At 44.9% G+C, this 27,665-nt stretch overlaps 1 protein-coding gene across 2 annotated transcripts; it reads left to right on the forward strand.

The window, feature by feature from the left end:
- The first annotated feature begins 203 nt into the window (after positions 1-203).
- On the forward strand, positions 204-27,647 carry kirrel1a (kirre like nephrin family adhesion molecule 1a). 2 transcript variants are annotated; one of them, XM_077500593.1, is made up of 15 exons: positions 204-507; positions 13,739-13,888; positions 16,320-16,469; positions 16,589-16,746; positions 16,828-16,978; positions 17,119-17,224; positions 18,576-18,724; positions 18,803-18,930; positions 19,005-19,131; positions 19,218-19,318; positions 20,657-20,873; positions 22,691-22,798; positions 22,986-23,113; positions 23,268-23,381; positions 25,534-27,647. In XM_077500593.1, the coding sequence occupies exons 1-15, from the start codon at positions 459-461 to the stop codon at positions 26,200-26,202; spliced, it is 2,505 nt and encodes an 834-aa protein (XP_077356719.1). In that variant the 5' UTR covers positions 204-458; the 3' UTR covers positions 26,203-27,647. The 2 variants fall into 2 exon arrangements, with proteins under 2 accessions (XP_077356719.1, XP_077356720.1); XM_077500594.1 differs by having other exon boundaries at positions 23,304-23,381.
- Positions 27,648-27,665: the final 18 nt, after the last annotated feature.

Genomic DNA, 27,665 nt, shown 5'->3' on the forward strand with positions numbered 1-27,665 from the left:
ACATCAATTAACGACCCTTTTTATCTCTTTTCTTTTATTTTTTTTTACAATGACAATAGGTCCATATTATAGTTAAGGAATGTTTACATTACGACTAACACGTTTATTTCAATTCTCTTCACATTCCGTGTTTATGGTTGTTGGTGTATTTTGAAGACTGTCACCGGAAACTAAGCCTTAACTTGACGTTTACTTGACGTCTATCCGCGCGTAGCAGAAAGCCGACTGCCGTTACAGAGGAAAGAGGAGAGGGGGCAGAGGTGGAGGCAAAGAAGAAAAAAAAATCAGTGGAATGGTGTAAAAGCCGAGTGAGAGCAGGCAAACAGCGAGGACGGGCGACTGCTGCTCTTCTTCGTCTTTTTCTTTCTCTCAATGTCCCGTCCAGCCCTGCCTTTTTGATGCCGTCCTCACGGAGTTTTGGGCCAATATTGGACTTATTATTACTGGTGGGCTGAACCATGCAGAGGCTGCTGCTGCTCCTCACTTTGCTGCTGACTTTACAAACTGGTAAGGATGCATTTTGGGCCGTGTCGAATGGAAATGAGGACAAATGTGCACACACGGATGAGGCTCTGTTGGTATTCAGTGTGACGTAGGTCGGGAGCGAGTGGGGGGTAATTTGCGGGGAAAGGAAAAAGGACACTCGTTTCCTTTTCTCTTTTTTTCCCTTTCTTTCTTTCTTTTTTTTTTTAATCGTACATGCCGATGCCCTCACGTTGCATAAATGACCTTTGCAGATGTGTGAGTGATGCAAGCCCACCTCCTCAGATGCCGGGACTGACCGTGAACGTGACGGGAATGAGTGTGATTGATCGGCTGTGCTTTGCTGGTCACTGTCTTCTCCTCTCCTTCCCCGTGTCCTTACCTGCGTGCACCTCTGAACGCGCCCCGCCGACAGCGTCAGCATCCACCGGGAAGCCATCCGAGCCAGTCCCTTGCCCCCTTTTTTTTTTTCGTACCTGGTGGTAGCAGGTATTTGACAGTCACAGTTGCTAGGAGACAAAGGCTGCGAGGATGATGAGCATGTAAATGCAACCTGTTTGATGGAGGGACCAATTGTGTGTGTCCATTGTCTACTGTTAGAGAGAGGACGACTGGGGTGGGCGGGGGTCTGTTCTGGTAAGGGATGATGTCACTGTGTCTGCCACCTGAATTGTAGAGGGTGGGTTAGGTGCAGCAACCACCCATGCCATTGAATCCACATTTGGACACGATCCTTTTCAACAGTGCCACACACGCGCCTCTTTGTTCACGTCACATGTTTTTTTTTCCGCCCTTATGTCCACATGACAATCACAACACACACATTGTCTGCAAGCGTGTCATCCATTATCACTCTCCAAACACACACGTTTGCCCTCCTGCGATAGCCGAATGTTGCGGGGTCGACGTCGTGCCTTTTCTGCCTTCAAATAAACAATATTTCATTGTCTGCGATTTGAACACACAAGCAAAAAAAAGAAAAAGAAAAAAAAGGCTGCCTGGGGCTTATTAATGATAGCGTGGTTATTAGAGGAGCAGCTCATTATTTTGAAGTTGTTACGATGCGATGATACAGCCGTGATTGATTCGGCATCGCCGGCCTTGAAACGACATACAAGGTGAGGAGCCATTAATGCGTTACTGCATAATCAATCAGGGCAAACACACTTCTGTAGAACACTTTTAAGCACTAGGTAGAGGTTTGACCCGCGGCACTGAAATGCTGACAAAGGTTCGAAAGTGCAGGTGTGCTTTTTGTTTGCCTCACGTGTTCTTGTTTCTGATTATAGTTTAGCGAGGATGTAATTAAGAAGACCAATACAGGTTATAATGTGGCGGAAGCCGAGAAAAGAAGAGCGTTGTATTTGGTTTTTCGTTAAAAGGTGAAGCAGGCTTCCAGGGGGCAGGAAGATCCTTGGTGGTGGGAAAGCATACAATCAATGAAGTTAGCTAAGAAGAAGTGGAAAACAGGACTGAGAAGAGGAGGCAAGAACACGGAGATGAGATTTAAGGTGAAGGTTGAGGTGGCAAAGGCCAAACAAAATACATATAAGCAGTTTGAACATCAGTAAATTTTGCCAGGCCGCTCGTTCGACATCGCCAGGCCATCATTGTTATTTTAACCACGCTTCTGTCAATGCTAAATTAAGAGTTCGTCACCACTGTTTTACGACCATCAGCCAGTCCATCAGTACGTCATCGTTGTTTTAAACCACCCTTCCGTCATCGCGTCTTCTTCGCCAAAGTAATAACACAACCACTGGTTTCTTTTTCTGTCGCAGGACAAAGAGCCTCTACGACACGGGTTGCGTCGTGATATTTCACGGTCAGACTATAGGGCTGGGGAAAAAAAGTCGACCAAGTCGGTTTTTAAAAATGGGTCGACTGAAAATGTCAACCTTGAAGCTCCACTGGAACCATCTTTGCGCCGACATCCATGTTTCTACACGGGCCTTTTTTGAAGACGCACGCAGTGGAAGTTATTGAGCTAATTTGAGCTATAATACAGGCAGCGCTAGAGGTTTATTCGTGGCCTATTGTTGAAGCATCATTTGTGAGTGACTTTTAAGACACTATTACATGTGTAATGTAGATATGATGTACTGTATGTGTGATGGTAGTTATTGTTTGTTTACCTTAAATGGTCATCGCTAGCGTGCTAATGCTAATCGCGATTGCTAACAGTTTGGCAAAGGCTAAATTTGTTGGTGTTTAATAACGCTCATGCGCAGAAAATAATAATTAGTAGTTATATCCATTCAATTCAACTCATGCAGATATAATGATACATGTGCGAGCTAAATGGTGGTTACTGTTTTGTGTTTGTTTGTTTGCTTGTTTGTTTGTTTTTTGTTTTTTTACCTTAAATAGTAATTACTAGCGGCGAATGCTATTTGCGATTGCTAACTGTTTGGCAAAGGCTAATTTTGTTGGTGTTTCAAAATGCTCATGCACAGAAGATAAAGAAAATAGTTATATTCACTTAGTGGATTAACAAAACAAAAAAAGTGGATTACCAACAACAACAAATTCATACAAAAAATAATCAAATTAAAATCAGTATTGCCAGAATGTCCACCTCTGGTCATTTGCATATTCCATCCCAATGGATGGGAATCATGCCCGCTTACCTAAATCTGTCTCTGAACTAACTGTGACGCTAACTTGTGACGATTCAGCAGAAAACTCCCGACTTCATTAGATAACCGATTATCAAATATGTGGTCAAGGGTAAACCAAAAGCTCCAAGGCCCTTGGGTTTTAAAGCCCCAATAATGTGATCGTGTTTGACAGGCCGCAGGCTATCGGAGTTATAAAAAGAAAGAGGCGAAGAGAAACAACACATCCCCTTAAAAAGGTTTCTTTATGCAGAGTCCCCCAAGCAGAGAGGCGCACTTAATCACATCTGACTGAACCTATCGGCCTTGTTTCCCCCCCAAGTACAAAGCCAGGTTCTGGAGAGAGATCCCCATTTTGGGAGGAGGTTGATTATTGATGGGCAGGTGGGTGAAGCCTGATTGAGAGCGAGTAGACAGAGGTGGATGAGGTTTAGTGGAGGGCCATTGGAAGGGGGTGGAAGAGCAAAGAGTTTTGTGTGTCTGTAAAGAGAAAGGGACCATTACTCGAGCTCGACTGCCCCCTCAGCGAGGCTGCTCATTCACATAGAACATGTTGCGATTGCTGCTTCAAACGCGGCTTTGCGCTGTGATCGCCAAGATGGGCCCTGGCCCGATTTGCACAAGTTGTAACATTCCCGTTTTTTCACTTTGGCTTCTTTCTTTTCCCTACGCCCCCACTACTCTTTCCATCTACCCCTTCCTCTCTTTGGTTCTCTAATACGTTCCAGATGTGTTTCTTGCATTCCTCTGGTCGGTGGAGAGGGGAAAGAGGAGAAGGGAGGGGGGGAGGCAGTGGGGTTATGAGATGGGGTGGGGGATTGGTGAGTCCGGAGACGAAGCATATGAATTAAATCTGGGAGCACATGATGAGAAAGAGCTTTGTGCTACTCGAGTGTGTGTTGTGTGGTGGAGTGAAGGGTTCGAGTATGGATGGAAGTGTGTGTTAACAGAGAACAGGGGATTGGGTGGAGGGGGTAATGGTCCTGTAACCTCAAAAGTTGTTCTCTCCCTCACCCTGGTCTCCTCCTCTCTCTTCACCCCCTCCCTCCGCAGGAATGCGGTTGTCACTGATGATGTCACTTCATTTCGGCGCTCTCCCACTTTCTGCTGCTCACCAGGGACGAGGGGAGGGGGAGAGGTTGGAGGGTAGAGAGCGGGAGGGAGTCATGGATTTGTCTCGCTCCATCCATCTTCCCTTGACGATAACATTAGGGTCAGCCGTCCACCCAAATCAGTTCCACACTCGGCCGCCGCGTATCAAAACAGCCCACGGGGGGGTTCGATGATTGCGCAACTAATAACGAGCGAGCGCTCCCATCATCGGCGGTCATTAAAACGATGGCGTGCACATGCTTTATTATTTTTCCCGTCAGATGCGGCCCTCGCCGACCTAATCATGCCCTGGAGGTCGCGCTTACCTTGACTCTAACTTCCTGATTAATCTACTCTTACGTGCTTTGCAAGTCAACTTCATTTTGTTGAGAAGACCACATGCCATCGGAAGCACGTTGACCTCACGGAGGCCTTCCAGATGCCGCTGGCTACGGGGAATCAGACTTAAGATAAAATTCAACTCCAGATCATCTCAAAAGGTGCTGGATGTGGTTAGGAATCGAGGGGACCCATTTCTGGATGAGGATGGGAAACAGGAAGTGGCCTCCCCCATACTTTTGGTCATTCCTAGAGTGTCACATTACAGGATTATCACCAGGCCCATAACACGCAAACTGTTTGTGTTCCTATAACTGATCCCGTTCTAAGTCTTCATTTTCATCCCTTGTTCTTGATCATGTATGTCCTGGCCACAAAAATCTTCTCGGGACAGATTCTTGCTGCTATAATTTAAGTTTGTGTCACTAATTTAATTCCTGGGGCGTCACAAGACGTGGAGAGTGGAGGCGTGCACAATCTTTGACTTTGTGCCCGCTTCCATCAGCAAAGAGGCGCTCACCTTGAAGAAAGCTTGTGCTGCGATGTTGGCAAGACTCTCCATACAAACACTATTGCTCCGCTCCAAAGGGTGGAGAGGTCGAGGCCCGGGGCTTTTATTGGCTGCCCCATGACGGATGACATTGCAACAAGCGACAGTACATACCAATGAAATTAGATTGCACTGGATTCAATTAAAGAGGACCTTGGAAGAGATCATTTATTGACGGGATGTCGCTTGTAAAATAGTCACACTGTAATCCATGTCATGTCAGTCAGAGATGTTTACACTGACTACGTTTACATGCAATCAATAGCCATTTCATAACCATAATATTGCAAATATTTGAGTTTTGAAAGGCCATATAAACATGAAAAACCTGATTATGTTCATATTCGGGTTTTGAAAAAACGTTCTTAGGGTTACCCCTTTTCTAGCCCAAAATAGTTGGTCACATAAACCCAATTGGAATACCTTATTTGAAAGGATCACTCGTTTGTGTTCTGCCAATGCTCTATCCACAAGGAATCTTGTCTTTTGAGTATAGGAAGTACTGCGGCATCTTGTGTGTTACCCACTGGAAAACACAAGCAGAGATAAACATGGTGAAACTTGGACGCATTGTGGTGAGTGGCATGAAAATGTCTTATCGACGGTAGAAAATGAAGCGTAAATGATGTCTATCTGCGTCATGATGTCCGTTTGTCGCGGTTTAGATGGGCATCGATCATATTAGCATGTATACGGGATTAACGTTGTTTACTCACACATGTACGTAAACAGGTTATTCACAACCGGAAACCTCTAAATGGGAGCGGGATATAAAAACATAAACAATGCATATCGGTTACTTTTTCTCTCACGATGTCCTCCCACGTGTGAATGAAACCCTACGGCTTTTTGCACAGTATCGTATATAAAAGTATATCCTACCTGCTACTTGTATATCCAGTCACGTCCCCATGTCATGCCATACCTTTGTCGGCAAACCTTTTAACGCTAATATCATACAATGCCGGTCTCTCTTGAACTAAAGAGACTAAGTCATCTTCCCGATCTTCTGTCCAGACAGACATTGTACGTTCAAATGCGGAGGGTACAGCAGGGTGACGACGTATTCCGACTCGATGCGACTTTACGACAGTAATTTATACACTTATCAGAGGCGCATGCTGTCGGCCCAACGCTGTCCGTCTCACAACGTCGGATTGGTGTATCTCGGCCTTAAGATAGAAAACACAAATTGTAATATCCATCCATCCATCCATCCATCCATCCATCCATCTTCTGCCGCTTATCCGAGGTCGGGTCACGTGGGAAGTAGATTTAGCAGGGAAACCCAGACTTCCCTCTCCCCAGCCACTTCAACCAGCTCCACCGCCAGGATCCCAAGGCGTTACCAGGCCAGCCGAGAGACATAGTCTCTCCAGCGTGTCCTGGGTCGTCCCTGGGGCCTCCCGCCGGTGGGACTTGCTCGGAACACCTCTGCAGGGAGGTATCCAGGAGGCATCCGAACCAGATGCCAAATTGTAATATACAACACTTCATTTCTTATGAAAAATCAGCATGTTTCTATCACCGGTGAGGTAATCTTAGAACAAGCCTACGTGGCGGGCGAGGCTACTACAAGTTGAGCCGGGCCGTCTACAAGTTGGCAAGGCGACTTCAAATCGTCTTCCAATCAGCCAATTTACAAAGGACTTCCGAAGCGGTATGAATCGTCCACGACTAGCGGCGATTGGAATAGCCAAAGCTAGCTAGGCTAACTGCTGCTGTCCTCCACAACCAGCTTATTTCCGTCCTATTGAATGGGTTCAGGCGTATAGACAATGACCTTCATCAGATTATAGTCAATTACAAAAAAAAAATTCAATCATTCAACCTCTCCGGGCTCCTTGTGGGTACTGTTTTCCTGCCCCCTGCTCTGGAGTGACTTTAGCGACGGGTCGCTGCCCAAAATCAATTGGGAACCACCGCTGCAAGCTATCGATTCATGATGTCATCAACTGTGGCTGCTGAATTTGGCGGGTTACGAGGCACGGCGCTTGGTGGTGCCTGTCTCGTTTAAGCGTGTCCAGAGAAGGGCCATTGTTACTTAAGGTTGCCCTTGGTTACCGCAGAGTCGTCTTTGTCAGCCGCCAGCCACGCTGGCTGCGAAGCGCGCGTGGATTACCAGCGGCTGGCCGGCTTTTTTCCTGAGATCCGGCATATTCATGCGGCCGTAATGTGTCAGATGCATCGTCGCCAAATTATCATATTATCCTCCAGTGATCCTGGCGTTGCCATGGCCACACTTTCTATCATTGTGTCAGTGGTCCTTATGGGCTGAAGCCATGGCAACGACAGCGGCTACAGAGGTTTGCCACGCACACGTACTGTAGCGCTCTTCAGATGCACGTATGAGAGGAGCCCTAAAGAATGGGTGGGAGCCACACATGCCGTCATGATATTAAAACGAACGATCTCAGAAACCATTTTGCAACAACGGTGGAAAGGTAGTGAAAACAGAAAGTGAGTTGGAGGACAAAAAGGAATGAAAAGGGAATGAAGTAGTTGACAAAAGACAGAAAGCGAGAGAGGTCGCTGACTGTTTGTAAAGGGGAGGGCTGTGAGGTAAGATGACAGAGGAAAGGAGCGAGCAGGCGGACAATGCGGCAAACAAAAGACGTCGTCTTTGTCCAAAACTACCCCCCCCCCCAAAAAAAAAATTCCACACACACGCACATACACACCCCAAGAGTCACCTTTGTGTTTTGAGCGTGAGTGTGCTCAGTAGGTCGCCTCCTTTCACTGTCCCCCCCACTCCACATCATAGGCTCCCCCATTATTGTGTACCCATATAGCATCACCATGGCGATGAGTTATTAGGGGCCATCCGGGCGGGCGGCCATATTGTTGTGGTAGAGTTTCCGTAGCTGGATTAGGCAGAAAGTGCATGTTTTGTGTATCCTTCTAAGTCCAAAACATTAGCTTTACAACAAAAAATGTGTTCTCATTTGACTATTTCTGAAATTAACTAGAACATTTCTTCAAAAAAGAGGCTTCAACATGTTGAATGCCACTCCCAGTTGGAGTTGTCTGTCAAATTATTCAACAACAAACAAAACCTTTTGCTAGCTTAATACGAATATACTGTATAATGGAAAACATCATAGATGTGCTAACAATTAGCATACAGTTGTGGCTTTTAGAGCAGCAAATTGTGACAGTTTATTATTGTGCTATATTCTTTCTAAAGTACAATATTATAGCTTGCTATTCTTAATGATAATAAGAATAATTGTTTGTTCTTTTGGGGAGGATGGAACAGATTAATGGCATTTCCATTCATTGCAATGGGGAATGATGGTTTCAGGACAAAACTCTTATCTCAAGGCACCACTTTGTATGGACTTACATAATAATGGATAGGCCTATATTCATGGTACTTTCTGCAAGTAATGAAAGAGCATTTTAGGGCCCGAACAATATGGATTTCTTGAGGCAGATTCCAATATTTGGCTGAATAAGAGTCCAATAACTGGTTAGCCATCCAGTTAATTAAAAATAAAAATCTAATGAATAAAATTATACCATTTTTTTTTTTTGGTCCCTTAATGCTTACAATTAATCAGTCGAGCTGACGAGCATTTAATCATTTGACCTGACCACAATGCATGGATTTTCTGAAGTCATTTCTGACCCCAAAACAAGTGGGTTTGTTTATGTATTTGTGCACGTGGGCCATGTGACGATTCCCGATGGCTCCAGGGCCGTCAATCGACTTGTCATCCTGACATGTGGTGCTTTCAATCAACACGTACACAGCGAGGGGTGACTCAGAGACGCCCGACGATGAGGAATGCAACTTTGTCCTGAAACAATGATGTCATCCTCCTCCACGGCTCCGTCTGCGGACCTCCGCGTCTCTTTGTTCTCCGTTTTCCACAGTGCCGCCGCTACTCGGAATTGGGAAGATCACAGAATCGGTTTGGAGTGTATTGACGGGCTGAGAGTCTGACTTAGTTGGATATTCTTCCAGACACATTTGGCAGGGGTTCACCAGACCACCAGATGCGCTTGTGAACACACCGGTGCGCAAAACTTTTTTTGGCCGGCTAATTACCAACGTCATCTGTTGCTATGGTGACCCGAGCCTGTAATTCAGCCAAGGCGCGGGATTGGATGGGGAGGTGCAAGTGAGAGACAGGCAGGGGGACATTGTTGGACGGTAGCAGGGAGGCGGCCAGAGACAAAGACGATGCGACGGATGCGTAGGAATCCGCGCGAGCGGCGTTTTGACTCTTAAGACTGAACAAGTTCATGGAGAGAGAGGTGACGCAAGCCTGGAGAGAAACGCTGAAATTAAGCGAGCGTTGACATTTGCAGCATAGCGTCGGCCGGGGTATGCGGGGGCAAATCGGCAGCACGCTCGCTATAAATAGCTCCAGATGTCTTTGCATGCATCTGCTGTACCCTCTTGTTAGTTTTCAGGCACAAACGGACGCGCTGTTATCTCGCTGTTGGAGCACCACTGTGTGGTGCGAGAGACCCTCGGAGGCCAAACCGCCCGTGGCGTCTCACTAATGTGAGTCACCTGGTGATGGCGTGCTGGCGTTGGGTCGGGTTGATTTGACCAGCTGTGGCTGGTGTCAAAAATGATGCAGAAATTTGATTTGATGAAACGGCCAACGCATGAGTGTCAAACGTGTGACCCGCAGGCCAAAACCGGCCCATCAGGTGGTCCAATCTGGCCCGTGAGGACAACACAAACTGCAGTTTTTCGCGAAAGTTAACTGTTGTTGGGCGCACTGACAACTACTTAACTCTTTCACAATCATTACATATGACGTATGGATACATCATAAGCATCATAGTTGCCGCGTACATGACATATCTATACATCAGAAGCTTACAGGAGGGTCTGGCGCGAAACGACCAGCAGGTAGCAGCAAGTGTAAGATCAGCCACTGTCATTCCAGGATCTTGTTGCAGAAGAAGAAAAGCAGGAAGTAGAGATTGGGACTGGAGTGTCGTCTGTCACGACTAGCTTGGTTTAGAGCAGGGAGTGGAAAATAAGAACAAAACAGTTCACGGCTCGTTTCGCCAGTTACGTTGACCCCTGAACAACTGGATACAGATCAGCAGTCAGACCAGCCAATTGTTTATTTTATGTGCAATAAACTGTTATTTTGTTATCAAAAGCACTTTTTGGAATGTTGTTTTATTGCATGAAAACAATATTTAGATATTTGAACTGTCACAGAAGAAAAAAATAGTAGTGTTTAAGTCCAAGTTGTGCTTGAAACGTTTGTTTTACGAAAAACTCTTTCCCTATGTTTTTTTTTTCCCCTCAGGAATTGGAATTTCGACAAAACTTAGCTATGTTCTAAGTTAACGCTGATAACTAAAGAACTGAAAAGGATAGAAATACACCGATCTTTAAAAAGTCTGACTTTAAAATCTCGCTTTTTGCCAATTCCAGTTTTTATCATAAGCAACAGTATACATCTTGTCTTGCTTTTTTTTTGTTTTAGCTAATGCTAAATGCTAGGGGTGTGAATTGCCTAGTACCTGACGATTCGATTCGTATCACGATTCACAGGTCACGATTCGATTCGATACCGATTAATCCCGGTACGAATTTATAAGTCGATTGTTGCGATTTTTTTTCATTCAAATTTAGAAAATACTAATCAGTAAGCTTGTAGAGTGTAAGATTTATATGAATATGTATTATTTATTTATCTGAAATTTCAGTCTTATAGAGGTTGTAATTTGTTTCGTGTTTGAACAGCATTGAAATAAAATATTAAGGCTGAATGTTCCGTTCATATAACAATCTTCCATGCTCAAGGTGTGAATCCTAAAAAAATAAATAAATAAATCGATTCAGCCGATTATTGAATCGATTCGAGAATCGCGCGATGTAGTATCGCGATATATCGCCGAATCGATTTTTTTTTAACACCCCTACTAAATGCTATCTTCGTTGTCAGTTCGACAGTGTTTAACAAGTTAGTGCACTGCTGGCTGTGTAGTTCATCTCGCATTGGTCCCACATTGGAGCTCAACTTGCGTTGACTCTGACCTCCGCGATCTCACCAGGAGGACTACATTTCCCATGATTCTTTAGACACGGATGGGAGCAGGAAGTAGTGCTAGTTCTGGTCCAACAAAAACACGCCTTCTACTGATTAGACACGAATACGAATGAGAATGCAAACATCAATTTGGAAGTCATAGGAAGGACTAACAGTTAAATTCCCTTTTAATGCGGTTATCGTATATACGCAATGTGAATTTAAGAAATAGAAAACTGTTGATTCTTGTTCATGTCATGTTTTTATTGTTTAAAGATAAACCTCTGTATGTGTTTGTATTTTCCTGATAACAAACCAAACATGTTGTCAGCCTCCGTCATTTTGTACTGAAATGCCCGCATTTCATGGAAGTAAGGAGCAGCAAACCGCCTCAACGTGTCGATTATACGTTTGGGCTGGAGTGCGGTGGTGTTTGCGTGTGTCCACAGGAAGTGGCTCGCCAGCTAGCGGCGACGGCGGCGTGTGTTTTGTGTACGCGCGGTCACGGTCGTAGTTGTGCGCGACCTCTTTGCGTGGACGGGGAGCTCCGGTGGTATCTTGGGGACGAGTGACTCAAGGAAATCAGGACACACTCTATATTTGTCACTGCAGCATAACCCACATAATGAAAGAATACAAGTTAGTTGGCTCCCGCGCATACACTTTGCACTGCTCTCTGTGCTTCCATTTTTTGTCTTTAACACCTTTAATCACACACAAACAGATACTCACTCTGTGGTGTTGACAAGTGTTAAATGGATAATATGGAAATCAGAAGGCGAGGAGCACATGTTTAAATGAGTCAGTATTTTTCTCTGCAGATTGTTCATCCTCTGCCGGGGCGCATTCAGTTTGGATTACATTTGTGGTTTACTGTTGAGGGAATACCTCCAACTGGCCTCGCCGAGGTAGCTGAAGGGAGGATTAGCTTGGCCTCGGGCCGCCGTCGACTTTGCGGCTTCGTTAAAAAACGAAGGGAAAAAAAACAGCCCCAGCTTGTATAAAACCAGCTTTCTGCGCTTCTTTTTGTTTTGTTTTGTTAAAGAAGCCACCCTACATGTGCTGTTAATTAGCATCAGATTATGACGCATTCTTGCATGACATTGTACATTGTGTCTCTCATTTCTTGAATGGCTCTTATTGGGTTTTTATTTCTGTTCTCCTTTTTCGGCTCAGTGTTGAATTATTCTAGGTATGCATGCCGCAGAGCTCCATCTGCATCTGATTCCCTTCTCTCCGTTCTCCGTGTAGCCTCGCACATCTTCTTTATCTTCGGAATATTAATGTGCGGCACTGTCAGAAGCTATTGTTGTGATTGGTGCGGGATTCTTTTTTTTTTTTTTTTTTTTTTGCACGACTGCCTTCTTTCGCATTAGTGGGCATAATGTACCTCGGCAAATCACGCCCAGTCCGCTCGAATATGCAAGAAGAGAGCGGACGAGAGGAATAAGGACCGAGGGTCATGACTGCAGTCGGGCGAGGCATATGGCAGTTGGTTAAAAAATAGTCAAAAGTGAGAGGGATGGGAGCCTTCAGAAAAGCGCTGGAGGCCTTGGAGGGAGAAGTGTAAGGGAATGGGCCGGAGAGAAGGAGAGAACAAGGGTGGGGGGGGGGATTTGGTTGGGGCGTTGAAATAAAGTGAAACAGCAACAGTGGGAGGCGACGAAAACGACTGAAGGAGGGAGAGAGAAAGTGCCGGAGGGCTGATATTTAATGTGATGAACGAATTGTGACAGTGCGCCTCGAACCCCCTTCCAACCAGCAAGGAGGAGGAACACAGAAATAGAAGGCGTGATGACTAAAAAATGTCATATATGGCACTATACAGTATATATATTAAAAACAAATGACGAATCATAATTTTTGGAATCAAGTGGGAGTGAATCATAGTGTCACAGGAATGTTTGAATGGAAAATGAGGTTACCAAAAGAGTCCATGAGAACAGAATAAAGCCAGAATTTTAACATGGAATTAGATTCTGTATGGAATATGATCATGATGAGTCAATAATAACGATATGTGCATCCTCCACGCTTTGCGGGAGTCCTGCCTCGGAGGGACAACTAATTACAACTTGTCATTATAAAGAGAGACACACAATGGCGTCTCTTTCCTTTTTCTTTTTTTTTTTCTTCATTTGCTCCATCTTCCACATGAGGCGCTCACCGCTAAGCAGCAGCACACTGGTTCATCTGCCGGGGCATAATAGTGGGGTCCAGGCGCGCACACAATGATGGCCACTGTAGCTTGGGAAGCCTGCGAGATGACTCACAGGGAGGAATGAGCAAGAGGGAGCGAGGTCGGGGGATGGAGGCGCATGAGGGGGGCGGGCTTCCGAGACTTTGGAAGAATTAAGGAAAAGGGGGATGAGAGTTAGACCCAAGGCTGAAATTGCCTTTTGATATCCTCTCGACTGAGTCAGCATGAGACGCTTCGTCCTACTTCTCCTGACTGATTTCCTCTCAAAATGGCCGAAAGCCAGCCTGCGATCAAAGATGGCAATCACGACATTCCATAGCAATGCAGTCAATTAGCCCGAAATAAAACCACAGGCGAAATATGCATTTCCTTGAGGGAGGGAGTTTTTACTGCTCGTTTGTCCTCATTGACGACTCACTCTTGTTTTTTTTCTCCCCTCTTCAAGTGTGGACCGCGAGGTTCTCCCAGGAGCCGGCAGACCAGTCGGTGGTGCGAGGCCAGAGGGTGATCCTGTCCTGTGTCGTCTTCAACTACTCGGGCATTGTTCAGTGGACCAAAGATGGCCTGGCGTTGGGCATCGGCGAGGACCTGCGGGGTGAGACGTCACGTCTAGCGTGCTGTGCATGTAAATGAGAAGTCTCTCACAAGAAATCGTTTGGAAACCGGGATGCTCCCGGGACCTTTGTGGCAGTCAATCAATTTGATTGCGAAGACATAAACCCCGCACACTTAAAAAGTCCACGAGAAGTGTTGCATCTGGCCCAAACCCATTTTTATGTACTTCTCAAAGTCACCCTTGTCAGCTCACGCTTCTTCATTTTTCCCATCAAATTTCCAGGACATGAAAAACACATCTTGTAAATTTGGCACACCACACAGTGGAGTGTTGTTAACAACGCTGCTAAATATGAATGATTGGAAAAAAATCGGCAAGTACATAAAAAGGAGGCTTAAAATCATGAAAAATCGAGCTGTTCTCTGTTGAAGGTGCTTAAGCCCCGCCCCACTTAACTGTCAACTGTCAATCAAATACCACATATCTTTCTTCCGCCAACACAACTCCCAGTGGCTCTACCTCGTCGCGGGCCTTTCCCACGCCACGACGAGGCGCTCTAAAGAAGCGACAGGCCGAGGCCCCGGTTCACACGCTAGCTGTCAAGTCAAACTTGAAAAAAGAACTTAAAAACCAAACAAAAAAAAAAAAAAACACTCCTCCCTCTACCGCCTTTGTCTTAGTGACGTGCGTGCACTCACAGCAAACAGCAAGGCGCTCTAATGCTGCCTACCGGCATGAAGCCCCTGCCTGCTTGTTAGCTGTCACATTAAATTTCAGGAAAAAAAATGCTTTCGCCTTCTCTCCAAGACATGCGCACACTCATGGCAACAATGAGGCACTCTAAAGGAGGCTTGAAATCGTGAAAAATCAAAATGGTCTCTGCTGAATGTATTGAAGCCTGGCCCCAGTCAAATACCACACATCTGTCCAAACCCACCAGTAGCTCCACCTGGACGATGTGGGGCATTTCCACGCCACAATGAGGCACTCTAAAGTGGACACACTAATCCGAAGCCCTGGTTCACATGCTAGCTGTCAAGTCAAACTAAAAAAAATGATAATAATTTTAAAAAATCCTCCAGTCCACCCTCTTCCGCATTTGTCTGTGTGAGGTGCATGCACTCACAGCGGACAACAAGGCACTCTATATCTGCCACGTGGGCTGTCACATCAGACTGAAGGAAAAAAAAAATCCACTTGCCCTTTTATTTTCTCTCCATGTCATGCGCACACTCATGGGTGACAATGAGGCACAAAAGCGGCCACACCAACCATGTTTAATGCATTTAGAAACAATCTTTAAATGTCAAAAATGTGTTCACATTTATGACAGTATTTTAGGCCCCGAAATTGTGTCCAAAATAAAATACATAGCTATTTTACAGAAAATAATCAAAGAGGCAAAGCTGTGTATCCAGGTAGCATCCAGAATATTAGTTGTATGTGCTATTAAAGTTTAACACACAAGCACCATTGTGTTTTTTTTCGTGCATAAAACAGACTTGTGTTTGTGTAGTTGCGTGTATGTGTGGCTCCTCTGTGCTTTTCATACGCTTTCTTGCCCTCCACATTACACATGCAAATGCATGTATAAACAAGGCGCACATGCACGTGCAAGCACAAGCAAGGACACGCAAGGTTAGGAGGCGAGCAGCCGAACAGCGAGGCCCAACTCTCGCGCCGTCTCACGCGCCGCCTCCGTCTGAGCAGCAAATTGTGTGCACCACGCCGTGGACTCAATTTGAGTGCTCCAAAAACAGTAAATAAATACGCGTACATTACCGCCTGGTGACTGAGCGCGCGAATGCCACCTCTTGGTGAGAATGTGCAGCAGTGGCACAGCTGGCGGATACGAGGAGGGGTGGGGGTAGTGGATTTTGTGCAGAGGGGGTTGCACATGAGGGTGTGGAGGCGCAATGTGTGGATGTGAGTGCATCACACTGCAAAAAGAGATCTAAAAAAAAAAGCAAGAAACAAGTAATGAAATTAGGGTTATATTTAGTTGTTTGTTTTGTTATAGTCATTTTTTCTAATCAGACACATTATTGCAGGTTACATCGATCACATCAACAACATTGACATCCAAAAGAAGGGCTTAAGTTAACTTAAAGGCCCTGTAAAGTGACTAGTCTTGATTTAGAGTGCCTTGTTGTCCGCCATGAGTGCATGTACGCCAAGGTAAGAAGGTGTGAGAGTGAGAAAGGGGTGGGACTGGTCCGACTTGGCATCCGGCGTGTGGTGTCGACCAAGGCTTCAGACTAGTGTTACCACTTTAGAGCGCCTCGTTGTTACGGTGTGGAAATACATCTCTGCAGACAAAGGATGAGAATATTTTGATTGATTTTAAATATTTCACCTTAGACTATGCATAGTGTGGCCAAGCATCTCCTTCCCTTTGCTGTGAAATGATTTGCATTTGAAACGAATGCTGTGAAATCTCAAAACTGCTTACTCTGTGTGTTTTTCCCAGCCTGGCCTAGGTACCGAGTATTGCGGGTCCAGGAGCTGGGCCAGTACAACCTCGAGATCCTGTCGGCTGACCTGTCTGATGACTCCTTGTACGAGTGCCAGGCCCCTGATGCCGCCTTGAGGTCCAGGAGGGCCAAGCTCACCGTCCTCAGTACTTTAATATTCTCATTATAATTTATTATGTTGTCATTGGTTTCCTTCCACAGATTTACCAAATGTTTTTTTTTTCACATTATCTCTAACTTGCATTTTTTTCAACCCTCCTTTTAGTCCCCCCAGATGACCCCGTGATCGACGGCGGTCCAGAGGTTCTGCTCAACGCGGGGGAGTCCTACAACCTCAGCTGTGTGTCTCGAGGTGCTAAACCGCCTTCCATGATCGAGTGGCTAAAAGATGGACTGCCGATAGACGGGGCCGTCAGCGCCACTGTGAGTCCCAATTTTAAAAAAAAAAACAACCACACACACATGCATGAATGTGTCTTTTGACCCGCTCTGTGATGACCCCAGGAGGTTCTTCCAGACCGTAAGAGGGTGACCACGCGCAGCTTCCTTCCCATCCACCCCATCGACACGGACACAGGGAGGAACTACAGCTGCGTGGCTTCCAACCTGGCGGCCCCCGCGGGCAAGAGCACCACAGTTACCCTCAATGTGCATCGTAAGCACGCTAACAGTCCTTTTCAGCAAAAAACAAAAACTCGACAAAGCAAAACAAAAATAAACTGTTTGGTGTAGCTTATTTCAAGCCAAGCAGCAAATATGAATTCTAGATCTTATTTTGCCATCTGTATCTCACAGATCCGCCAACAGTGACTTTGTCCATTGAACCTCGCTCTGTCCTGGAGGGCGACAGGGTCACCTTCACTTGCCAGGCCCATGCCAATCCTCCTATTATGGGCTACAGGTGAGTCCCTTTTGCACATATAAGTTGCCAAGTTGGTCAAAAATATCTTTACAATGCACTCTAAAATCAGTTGGGTCAAAATAACACTTTTATGGGTCAAAAATGGACAGTGGACAGATCCTCTACTTGGGTCAATTTGACCCAAATTTGGGTCAAAAATTGGGTCATATTGGAGAGCACAACCCAAACATTTGGGTCTGATCTTCCATGGGTCAGTTTGACACACTTTTGGGTCAAAAATTGTCATTTTCTATGAAACAACCCAGAAAGCTGTGTTATATCTTCTACGTGGGTCAATTTGACCCAACTTTGGGTCAAAAATTGGGTCATATTGTATAGAACAACCCAAAAAGTAGGGTCTGAGTCTATGGGTCAGTTTGACCCACTTTTGGTCAAAAATGGTCATTTTCTATAAAACAACCCAGAAAGTTGGGTTAGATCCTCTACTCGGGTCAATATGACCCAAATTTGGGTCAAACATTGGGTCATATTGTATAGAACAACCCAAAAAGTTGGGTCTGATCGTCTCTGGGTCAGTTTGACCCACTTTTGGGTAAAAAAATTATCATTTTCTATGAAAACAACCCAGAAAGTTGTGTTAGATCTTCTACTCGGGTCAATATGACCCAAATTTGGGTCAAACATTGGGTCATATTGTATAGAACAACCCAAAAAGTTGGGTCTGATCGTCTCTGGGTCAGTTTGACCCACTTTTGGGTAAAAAAATTATCATTTTCTATGAAAACAACCCAGAAAGTTGTGTTAGATCTTCTACTCGGGTCAACTTTGAGTCAATTTTTTATTATTTTTTTTAAACAACTCAGAATGTTGGGTCAGATCTTCTACTTGGATCAATTTCACCCAACTTTGTATATAACAACCCATAATGTTGGATCAGATACTCAGATTAATTTGATCCAGTTTTAGGTCAAAAATTGGGTCATTAAAACAGCCCATAAAGTTGGGCCAAATTGAACCATAAAGCGCATCGGTCCATTTATCCATAATTGGGTTACGTACTTTTGATCCAACTGTTTTTAGAGTGTAGCCTTTTTATTTGACCACTTATGACTGAAACATCTTATTAGTATATTAACACCTTAGCTGTTCACGATGGCTACTCCTGCTAGCCTATGGCGAATAGTTTTCAGACAGAATTCGGGTTTGAATTTACCGCCCTCTGTTGTTCTATGTGAAGAAGAGAAGATGCAGTTTCATTTTTGGCAGGTGGCAGTAGCAATTAGAAAATCAATGTTCTGTGTCCAGTAGCTCTATGTATGGATACTGTTTCAAAAAATGTCGAAGTGTGATGATGAATGTTATCAAACTGGTCCTTCCCTCTCTCCCATAGGTGGGCCAAGGGTGGCGTGGTGCTGCAAGGTGCCAGGGAGAGCGTGTTCACCACCAAAGCGGACCACTCCTTCTTCACCGAGCCGGTCTCATGCTTGGTCTTCAACGCCGTGGGAAAGACCAACGTCAGCATCCTCGTCGACGTTCACTGTGAGTATCTCAACGTGGTCCCCTTAAACTTGTTTCCGTTGTGCCCGCCGCCCACGACCTCCCTTTTCCCCTTTCCAGTTGGCCCAATTCTCTTGGTGGAGCCTCAGCCCAAAACGGTGGACGTCGACTCTGACGTCACCCTCAACTGCAAATGGGCCGGGAACCCTCCGCTCACTCTCACCTGGTTCAAAAAAGGTTCCAACATGGTAAGAAGAAGAAATGTTCAACTCGTGAACTGAATACTCGCAGGATCGACTTGTAACGGAGGAATCGCACACAGGTTCTGAGTAACGGCAACCAACTGTACCTGAAATCGGTGAGCCAGGCCGACGCAGGCCAGTACGTATGCAAGGCCATCGTGCCGCGGATCGGCGTCGGAGAGACCGAGGTCACCCTCACTGTCAACGGTCAGCAAATGACAAAAGCATTTTCAAAGCCAAATCAACCTTTTTTTGTGGATTTAATCTTTGACCTTTTTCCTTTCTTCGCACAGGCCCACCCATCATCTCCAGCGACGCCATCCAGTATGCGGTGCGAGGGGAGCGGGGCGAGGTGAAATGCTACATTGCGAGCACACCTCCTCCAGATAAGATTGTGAGTAGCGCCAAAACTTACCTTACAAATTTGATTGAAAGTCTAGTCCTAAGAAAACACAATAGCCTTGAGATCTCACAATTTCAACCCCATCCTCAAATTTTCCATTTAACTTCATACTCGATGTGTTATTCTTTATAATGCATATTGGTCACTTTTAATAAGACCTACACTGTCAAATGAGTCACGTAAGGGTGCATATTGGTTCCCTTTGTAGGCACAGATGTGCAACATTGATCAGTTTTAAGTTGTAATAGCATCATCCACCACTAGATGACAGACATCACTTAGTAGCACTTCTACGTCTTTATCTCCATTTGCAAAAAAGCATAGAAATGCTGCCATTTTAGAGTCACTCACCTTAATGGAAATCACAGAGACGAAACTAACCGGAATGTTAGTTCTGTATATCATACGTGTATCATGTTAACAACATGCAATTTAGATTTCACAGCAGTTCATTAAGACATCCATTCAATTAACTGCGTGTAATGTAAACACACATGAACGATAATGAATGATGACGGAAAAAGTTCAGCATTTTATGCCACAATGTGTCCTCAGAACCAAAGCGAACCATTGACAGTTCGTTAAAAGGACATCAAGTGCATTATGTTTACCATTCTTGGTCTAGATGACGACACCTAACCAAAGCGTGCACAAAAAAGCCATATGCAGGGGATGAAAGTGAACAATTCGGTGCTGATCCAAATCCAGATTTTTTGACCTCAGGGGGATGTCTGTGCCCTACAAAGTGCCATCTCGTACCATTACACACTCCTGCTTTTAGGCACTGTCCCTTCTTCTGTGGAAAAAAAAAAACATTCCTCCTCCATCCCATATATCAACAAACCAACTCTAAGCCGGTCCACTTTTAGCTCGTGCGTCAGAAAAGCGTCCCGGATGCTTTCTCTGCTCAGCTGCATCACACGGGCGTCGCGGTTCCTTGACGGATGCGTCCTGACTGGCGGTGCGCTCCCCTAATGCGGCCGCCGCAGCTTGGGACATGAAAAGATTTATAAAATATAAAAGGGCGGCGGGAGGAACAGTTGTCCCAGTAAACGCCACTGCCGGGAGAATCTCCTTCGACGGAACAAGTGGGCACATTATGGGAACATGTGGGCTTATGCATAATTAACTGGCCTCGATACAGTATATGCTGAATAATACAGCTGCTTTTAGTGGCTTTAAAGATGGAGGATGTGCACAAGTCATCCCTGCGTGCCATATTTGTGACATGTGCATGCATGTCATTAGATAAGGAGGTTACGGTCACTCCAGCATAGTGGGTGAGATTTTGCTTCCCTGCAACCCCGACACATATGCGATGGCGTGCAGGTGTGGGCGTGGAAGGAGAACGTGTGGGAGGAGGAGAAGGGCACGCTTCTGGAGCGCTACACGGTGGAGCAAAGCAGAACGTCGGCCGAGGGCGGCGGCGTCCTCTCCACCCTCACCATCAACAACGTGATGGAGTCCGACTTCCTGACCTCGTACAACTGCACGGCCTCCAACGCCTTCGGGCCCGGCACCATGATCATCACCCTGGAGGAGACGGGTGCGTTGAAGGAGAAATCTGTTACTGTTTGGTGTAGTGTTCATTTCATCCGCCATTTTTAAATTTTGTCTCACTTTTAGTCCAGTTTCAATCCCACTTGTTAGTTTTTATCATAGTTAGTCAACCTCATCCCGTTTTTATTTAGTCGACTATAAATCAAGCATTTTAGTCTTCATTTTAGTCCAAGAAAACATAATTTTATTTGTCTAGTTTTAGTCAACAAAAACTGTCAACATTTTAGTGTAGTTTTAGTCAGGACGGTCATTTTATCCTTTATATTTCACATACAATTTTCTCTCATCTTTTTGAAGAAAAACAACTTAGCCAACATTAGTTAACGGTCGGATTAACATTATTGTTGGAACTTTATAGTAGTTGGATTAATATTACGTTATAACTATATATATTTTTTGTTTTTTTAGCCTTTCACCGTGAATCCACCTCCTGTCTGTCCCTTGTGTTTGTGCATGTTGCACTTGCGAGCTGTAAATTTTAAAAGGGGTGTCACATGACAGTGTCACAGTGACAGATTAGCAGAGATAAGATGTTACAAAAATCACAATTTTTGTCTCGTTTTTGTTCATTAACTAAAATTTCCATAGATTTTACTCCAGTTTTTATTAAGTAATGTACCTTTTCATCTCGTCTTCACAATTAACACAAGTTTGGTGAAAACTAGTGTTAACTGTCAACGAAAGGTAAACAGAAATAATTTCGTCAACTAAAACGAGACTAAAGCCCTCATTAATAAACAATAACTGGGACTAAATCAGTATACATTTTCGTCGGCAAATGTGGACGAGACGGAAATGTAGAAACTATTAAGGACTATTAACGTTCCAACAATGTTAATTCGACTGCTAAATAATGCTAGCTAACTTACTAGCTTAGCATGGAGCCATAATAGCCACTTGTTGATATACTGTAATTATGTTATGTGTCAAGTTGTTTTTCATCAAAAAGATTTGAGAAAACTTTATGTGAAATAGTTTTAGATCTGAAATGTTCAACATAATCTGCTTACAAAAAATATACAGGGTTAAAATGATTGTCATACTAGACTAAACGGTTACAGTTTTTGTTGACTCAAACTCGACGGATAAAATTGAGACTAAAATGTTAGATTTATAGTCAAACAAAAATGGATGAAATAAAACTTGTGATGAGTTGACTATGATGAAAACTAACAAGCGTGATTGAAACGGAACTAAAACTGGGACTAAATTTAACTCATTGACTCTCAGCCATTTTCACTGAAGTAACCCCCTTTCGTTCCCGGCTGTTTTACTGGATTTTGACTGATTTTGCAAGGACCACAGAATACTGAGTTATATTGTTATAAAAACATAGAACCTACAAAAAGAAAGATTAGTCTCTTATTTCATCAGAAAAAATAAGTATATTTGTATCTGTTTCCGTTTTGCAGCAATTAGCATTAGAATATAGCTACGTTTCATCATTATTCACAAATCTGTTTGAAACACTGGAGAAAAGAGCTTTTTGCAACATGGCCCTGGTTGATCTCTTATACTCTGCTGCCACCTCCTGGCCGTTTTTGTAATAATTACCATTGCTTTAAGCGGTCTCTTCAGTTCAGAGGCTGCATTAAAGCCTTCTGCTCTTGCATAAAAAAAAAAAAAAAAAAAAAAACGTATAAATACATTTTTGGGATCATGGCAATATTTAAAACAGAACGTTTTTTATCCATTTTTGGGAGCCAATGAGTTAAAAATGGCTGATAAAATTAAGACAAGTGAAAACATGAATTTATTGCTTGTTTGTAAAATTATCTTAATGTTTGCTGTCATGTTTTTCAGAGGAGGTCCCAGTGGGGATCATAGCTGGTGGGACAGTGGGCTCCACCATCCTCGTGTTCATCCTCTTCCTGATCTTCGTACTCATCTTCTACCGCCAACGCAAAGGCAGTGAGTCACACCTTCGACTTGAAACTCCAAATTCAAACAGAAACGGTCAAAGTCCACACCAGTGATAGTTTTCCATACAGTACAAATAAACTCCTTTGGATGGACGGAGGCCCCCGCTGAATTGCGCTTGTCAAAACACTCAGCACGAGACGTTTGTGTGTGACCTTTTTGCATGTTGTGCTTCCAGGTCGGCGAGGGGTCACGCTGGGAAAGCCGGACATTAAGGTGGAAACGATAAACAAGGAGAGCCACAGCTTGGAGGAGGACTCGGGGAGCGTGTCCACGGCCTCGCGCATGGTGAAGGCCATGTACTCGGTGAGCTGTGTGTGTGTAACCTCGCCTCCCTGTCAGTTTCTCCTTGATTAACACCTTGAATTCCATTTTCTTTCTTTTGTGTCACATTTCGTTGCATCCTTTCCTCCATTTCCTTGTCTCCTTTTTGGTTTGGTTCTCCTCTTTGACTGTTTAGTTTCTCCCTTCTGTGTCCTTCTCTCCCTCCAATCAGCCCTTTAAGGACGACATCGAGCTCAAGTCGGACCTCCGCAGCGACACCCTGGACACCCGCCAGGAGTACGACCTGAAGGTGAGAGCTCCCCATTCGTTTTACACCCACGCGGAGAGCAAACAAACGAGACCAGATATAAAGACAAGTCAAGCCGACATGCATATTTTCTGCATTTTGAGCCTTGTGGGGTTGGACCGAGGTAATGAATCTACTTGATTTTCATGGAGCTGTCAAAATGTTGCCGCGCGCCCTGCCAAGCCTCCAGTCTGAGGACGAGTCAGATCATTTTAAAGGAACGCAGACATGAATCCACCCTGGGAGGTGGTTAGATGACCCCCAGCCACCACCCCACCCCCACCCTTCCCACCCGCTGCCTAAAGCACCAGCGCTGTTAAACAATGGCCGAGCGAGGCGTCTGGTTACGTGAGAGATGATGGGATGGAAGATTCATGTCAGGAATAGTCAGTTTTCCTGCACCCAGTTTGTTGGCGAAATTCCACTCTGATTCATGCACTTGAACCTTAGCAAGGCTCAGAGCCAGGGGCAGTTCTAGGACCATAGGTTTAAGGGTGCTCAGCCCCAAGCAGGGGAAGATAAAAGTCACTGTTTTGTACTTTTTAACACAATTACTATGAGGGAGGAGCATAACACTTTTTGGGAATGTCTCAGACTACACCATTAAATCTGATAAAGGTTATTTAAATGTGAATTTATTTGTAAAACATAAAACAAACTGTTAAGCTCTAGAATTGGATCCCAAAAATGCAAACACAAATAAGGATTTAACTCCTTATTTGCAAAACGTAGAGAGGCGTGGAACTGACTTGACTAGACCAGAAACAACGAGAATGTATCAAGAATCAAAGAGACGCTAAGCTAATTTAGGCTGTAGAGGTGCTCAGGGGAACAGAGGAAATAATCCAACAAAAACACACACATCTCAGTCAGGCTTATATAGACAGCGAATCGATCTGATTGGCTGTTGACCAGATAAAGAGATAAAATATTCCTGACATCACATAGCTTCTGACATCACATAGTGTCTTACCAGTTGAAACTTCATGCTGGTTGCATCAGTTCAAAACAGACTCTTGACCTCAGTTCAAAACAGACACTTGACCACATGGTCATGACCCAAACATAACCCTTGCATGACCCAGTCATGACACAAACATATTCCTATCTTAATTTTAGGGGGAAAAAACTCAGTTTGATACAGCAGCACCTCTTCATAAACATTAAGAGTATGCATTAATTTATTGATTGATTTATCTAGTAAGCTAGCCCCTATAGTTAGTACAAAAAAATATATACCAAAAATAAACCTATACTTGAAATAATCATATGTAAAATCCTCTCCTTTTTCCCCCCGTATAGGCAAGGGCTGAGGTTTTAAAATAACTTTCGATAACTAATAATACTGGCTATCACACGAGTTCTTCATCTCATTTTTTGAGGGGATGTCTAAGCAGGGTACAATGATTGGCTGTTGGGTAAACAAACAACCTCTTTGAAGTTAATTGCTTCAAATTCGCTTTTTCCCCCATTGAAAACACTGATGTATATTGCACTAATTAATATGCGTTGTTTTAAAAAATATGCCAGTGGGTGCTAGTTAGGCCCAAGGGCAACATGAGTAGCCCTCTGGTCTGTTCTAAAAATAGCTCATCAGTGATGGGACATTGTTAACCTGGCAATAGCCAGATAAATATGCTTCGCAATATCCATCTAGTACCGCTCCACAGTAATTTCGTCATTCTGTACAATAATTCGATGCGACATTCTACGCATTTGTTTTAACCAATCAAAATGTCATCTCCGTTCATGTCCAAGGGGGGAAAAGCACAAACATCTTACCAGCTAGAAATGCACGAAGCGCCCCTCGCTGTGCAACATTCAAACGGTGACTCATTCTGCGAGAACAGAATTAATTGCAGTGTCCATTCGTTCATGTTAGGTTTGTTTGTTTGTTAGCTCCGGCATCGGCGCTGGCCTCCTGGTTTCGTCACAGTTATAGCACATCCCGCCCCCAAACACAATGTCGCTCTGTGATTGGTCCGAACCACCAGTGGTTCGGGAACGGCAGCTATCTGCGGGACCGGTACAAGATGTATTCTCCAGTTTGTGAACTCACAAATACCATGAGAATTCATCTTATGAGAGCAAGGTTAGGACACTGTGACTTCCTGAGAAAAATTAACATGTATTTTTATTTATTGTGTTTTCCAAGGATCCCACTAACGGCTACTACAATGTACGAGCGTCCACGCTAGACGAGGGCCGTCCCGCCTCCCGCTCCACCATGCACTACTCCGACTACCGTTCCCCCACCGGTACGCCAGGCGGGGCCGCATCCATTAGCGGCAGCAGCGCAGGTGGTTCGGGGGCCACGGCCAGCGGCGGGGGCCCTGGCCCGCCTGGCCCTCTCACCTCCCCGGGTCGCCCCCAGGCCTGCTACGACCCTCGCCCACCTTCCAGACTCTCCCACATCAGCTACGCGCAGTTCAACACGTTCACCCGCGGGGGCCAGAGCCAGCAAGCGCCGAGCAACCCCGCCGCCCCCGCCGCCGGCGACTTCCCGGGTGACTGCAGCCTGCTGGACTCCACCTCCCAGCTAGCGTACGACAACTACGGATACCCGTCGCACTACCAGACCTACCGGATGGGCTTCGCGCCATCCAGCCTCGCCCCGCTGGAGGCAGGACCCTCGTATGAGATGTACGGGGTGGGATCCGGGGTGGCCGGGCCGGGGGTCGGCGTGGGTCCCGGGGGCGCCGCGCCCTCGGGCTCGGACACGGGACTCGGGAAGTACGGCAGCTCCACTCGCTTTTCCTACACGTCGCAACACTCCGACTATTCCCACAGCCGACACACACAGCGGATGCAGACTCACGTGTGAAACCGACCGGACAACACGAGGAGTGTCTTAGACATAGCATTGCAGCTAAAACCAACACACACATATTTACACGCACACACCAATGAAGAGGTACGGCACATGCACAGTTATAGAGGAGCGCGCCCGTGAGATCGGGCAGGAAAAGTGTGGGCACGCTGCACACTGTTTGGAAACGGGAGCTCGGAGAGAGCAGACGACGCAAGTCACAATCACGACGAGGACGACGCCAGACGAGCCACGTTTCCACGAAGCAGCACACCTAAAAGTCAAGACAAACTGCGGTCATTTGATTGGCAGTCAGAGTGAACACCAAGAAAAAAAGAACCGGGCCGCGTTATGAACCCTGGTGGCTGCCATTTTTAATTCCAACTTTTCCCATCATGCTTTTTTAGCCAAGGGAAAATGGTTGTTAGTATGAAGGTCATCATCCTTTTGCACTGCATCAACAGTATTCATGCTTGGAAGTCTCTCATCTATATCTGTCGTCTTTTTAATTTGCACACCTGACTAGAGCTTTGTATTCTATTTTTTAACATTACAGAATTATTTTTGTCAATGTCAAACATGAAATGATGTGTATGTATTGGACCAAAAGTTGGAGGTTGGAGGGGTCGTGCCATCAAAAAGGGTATACCAGTGTATAAAAAGAAACCTAGTGCCAAGTGTTCATATTGTTCTTCAGCGTAGACCATGTACAGTAGATGCAGTAGAAGCTCCTTCTATTGGCGACTGTTGCTTTACAAACCAGGTGAGGGACCTACCTTGATTCAGACTTTTTCCTCAGCTTGGGCCTTCCCCCAAACCCGAGCTCTAAACTAAAAGACTGGTGCGGACGGTGAGAAAAACACAGACGTGGGGTTTAGAACTGAGTGGCCTTATCGGGAGAACATTATTGTTTCTCATCGTCTGCCTGCCAAAAGGGCCGGAAGAGAATGTGTATGGATAGACTCCATGAAGGCTGTCTCCAATATTGACATGTAGTAGTGAGTGTGCGTGTGCGCGCATGTGTGTTTGTGTGTGAGCGAGAGAAGTCAAGATGGAGTCGGTGTGTGGGCATTGGCACGCACACCAATTTGTACAGCGTGTTTGTATAGATGCGTGAATGGATACATGCATACTCCAAACGTGCCGCGTCTGACTCATGTGTGCGTGGGACTGTTGTATGCATGTCCATATGTATACAATACGTGTGTATGTGAGTGTGTGTTTCAATATACGTCTGTATCATTTCTCTCACGATCTAGTACTTTTATACCTCTGGTAGGACTGTATCCTGTATTATTGTGTCTTTGAATTTAGAAAACCACAATGTTTATGTTATTGTACTGTTCCGTAGCAGGAAAAAAACTGTTTAAAATATGTTATCAAACTTTTTTTTTTTTATTTCTCTACCTTCAATATTTTTTAAAAATGTATGTAATTATTTTTCCACAGTATTACATAAATAAAAGCACTGTTTTTTT

This window comes from Festucalex cinctus, chromosome 16, assembly GCF_051991245.1.
Source record: "Festucalex cinctus isolate MCC-2025b chromosome 16, RoL_Fcin_1.0, whole genome shotgun sequence".
NCBI classification, from domain to species: domain Eukaryota; kingdom Metazoa; phylum Chordata; class Actinopteri; order Syngnathiformes; family Syngnathidae; genus Festucalex; species Festucalex cinctus.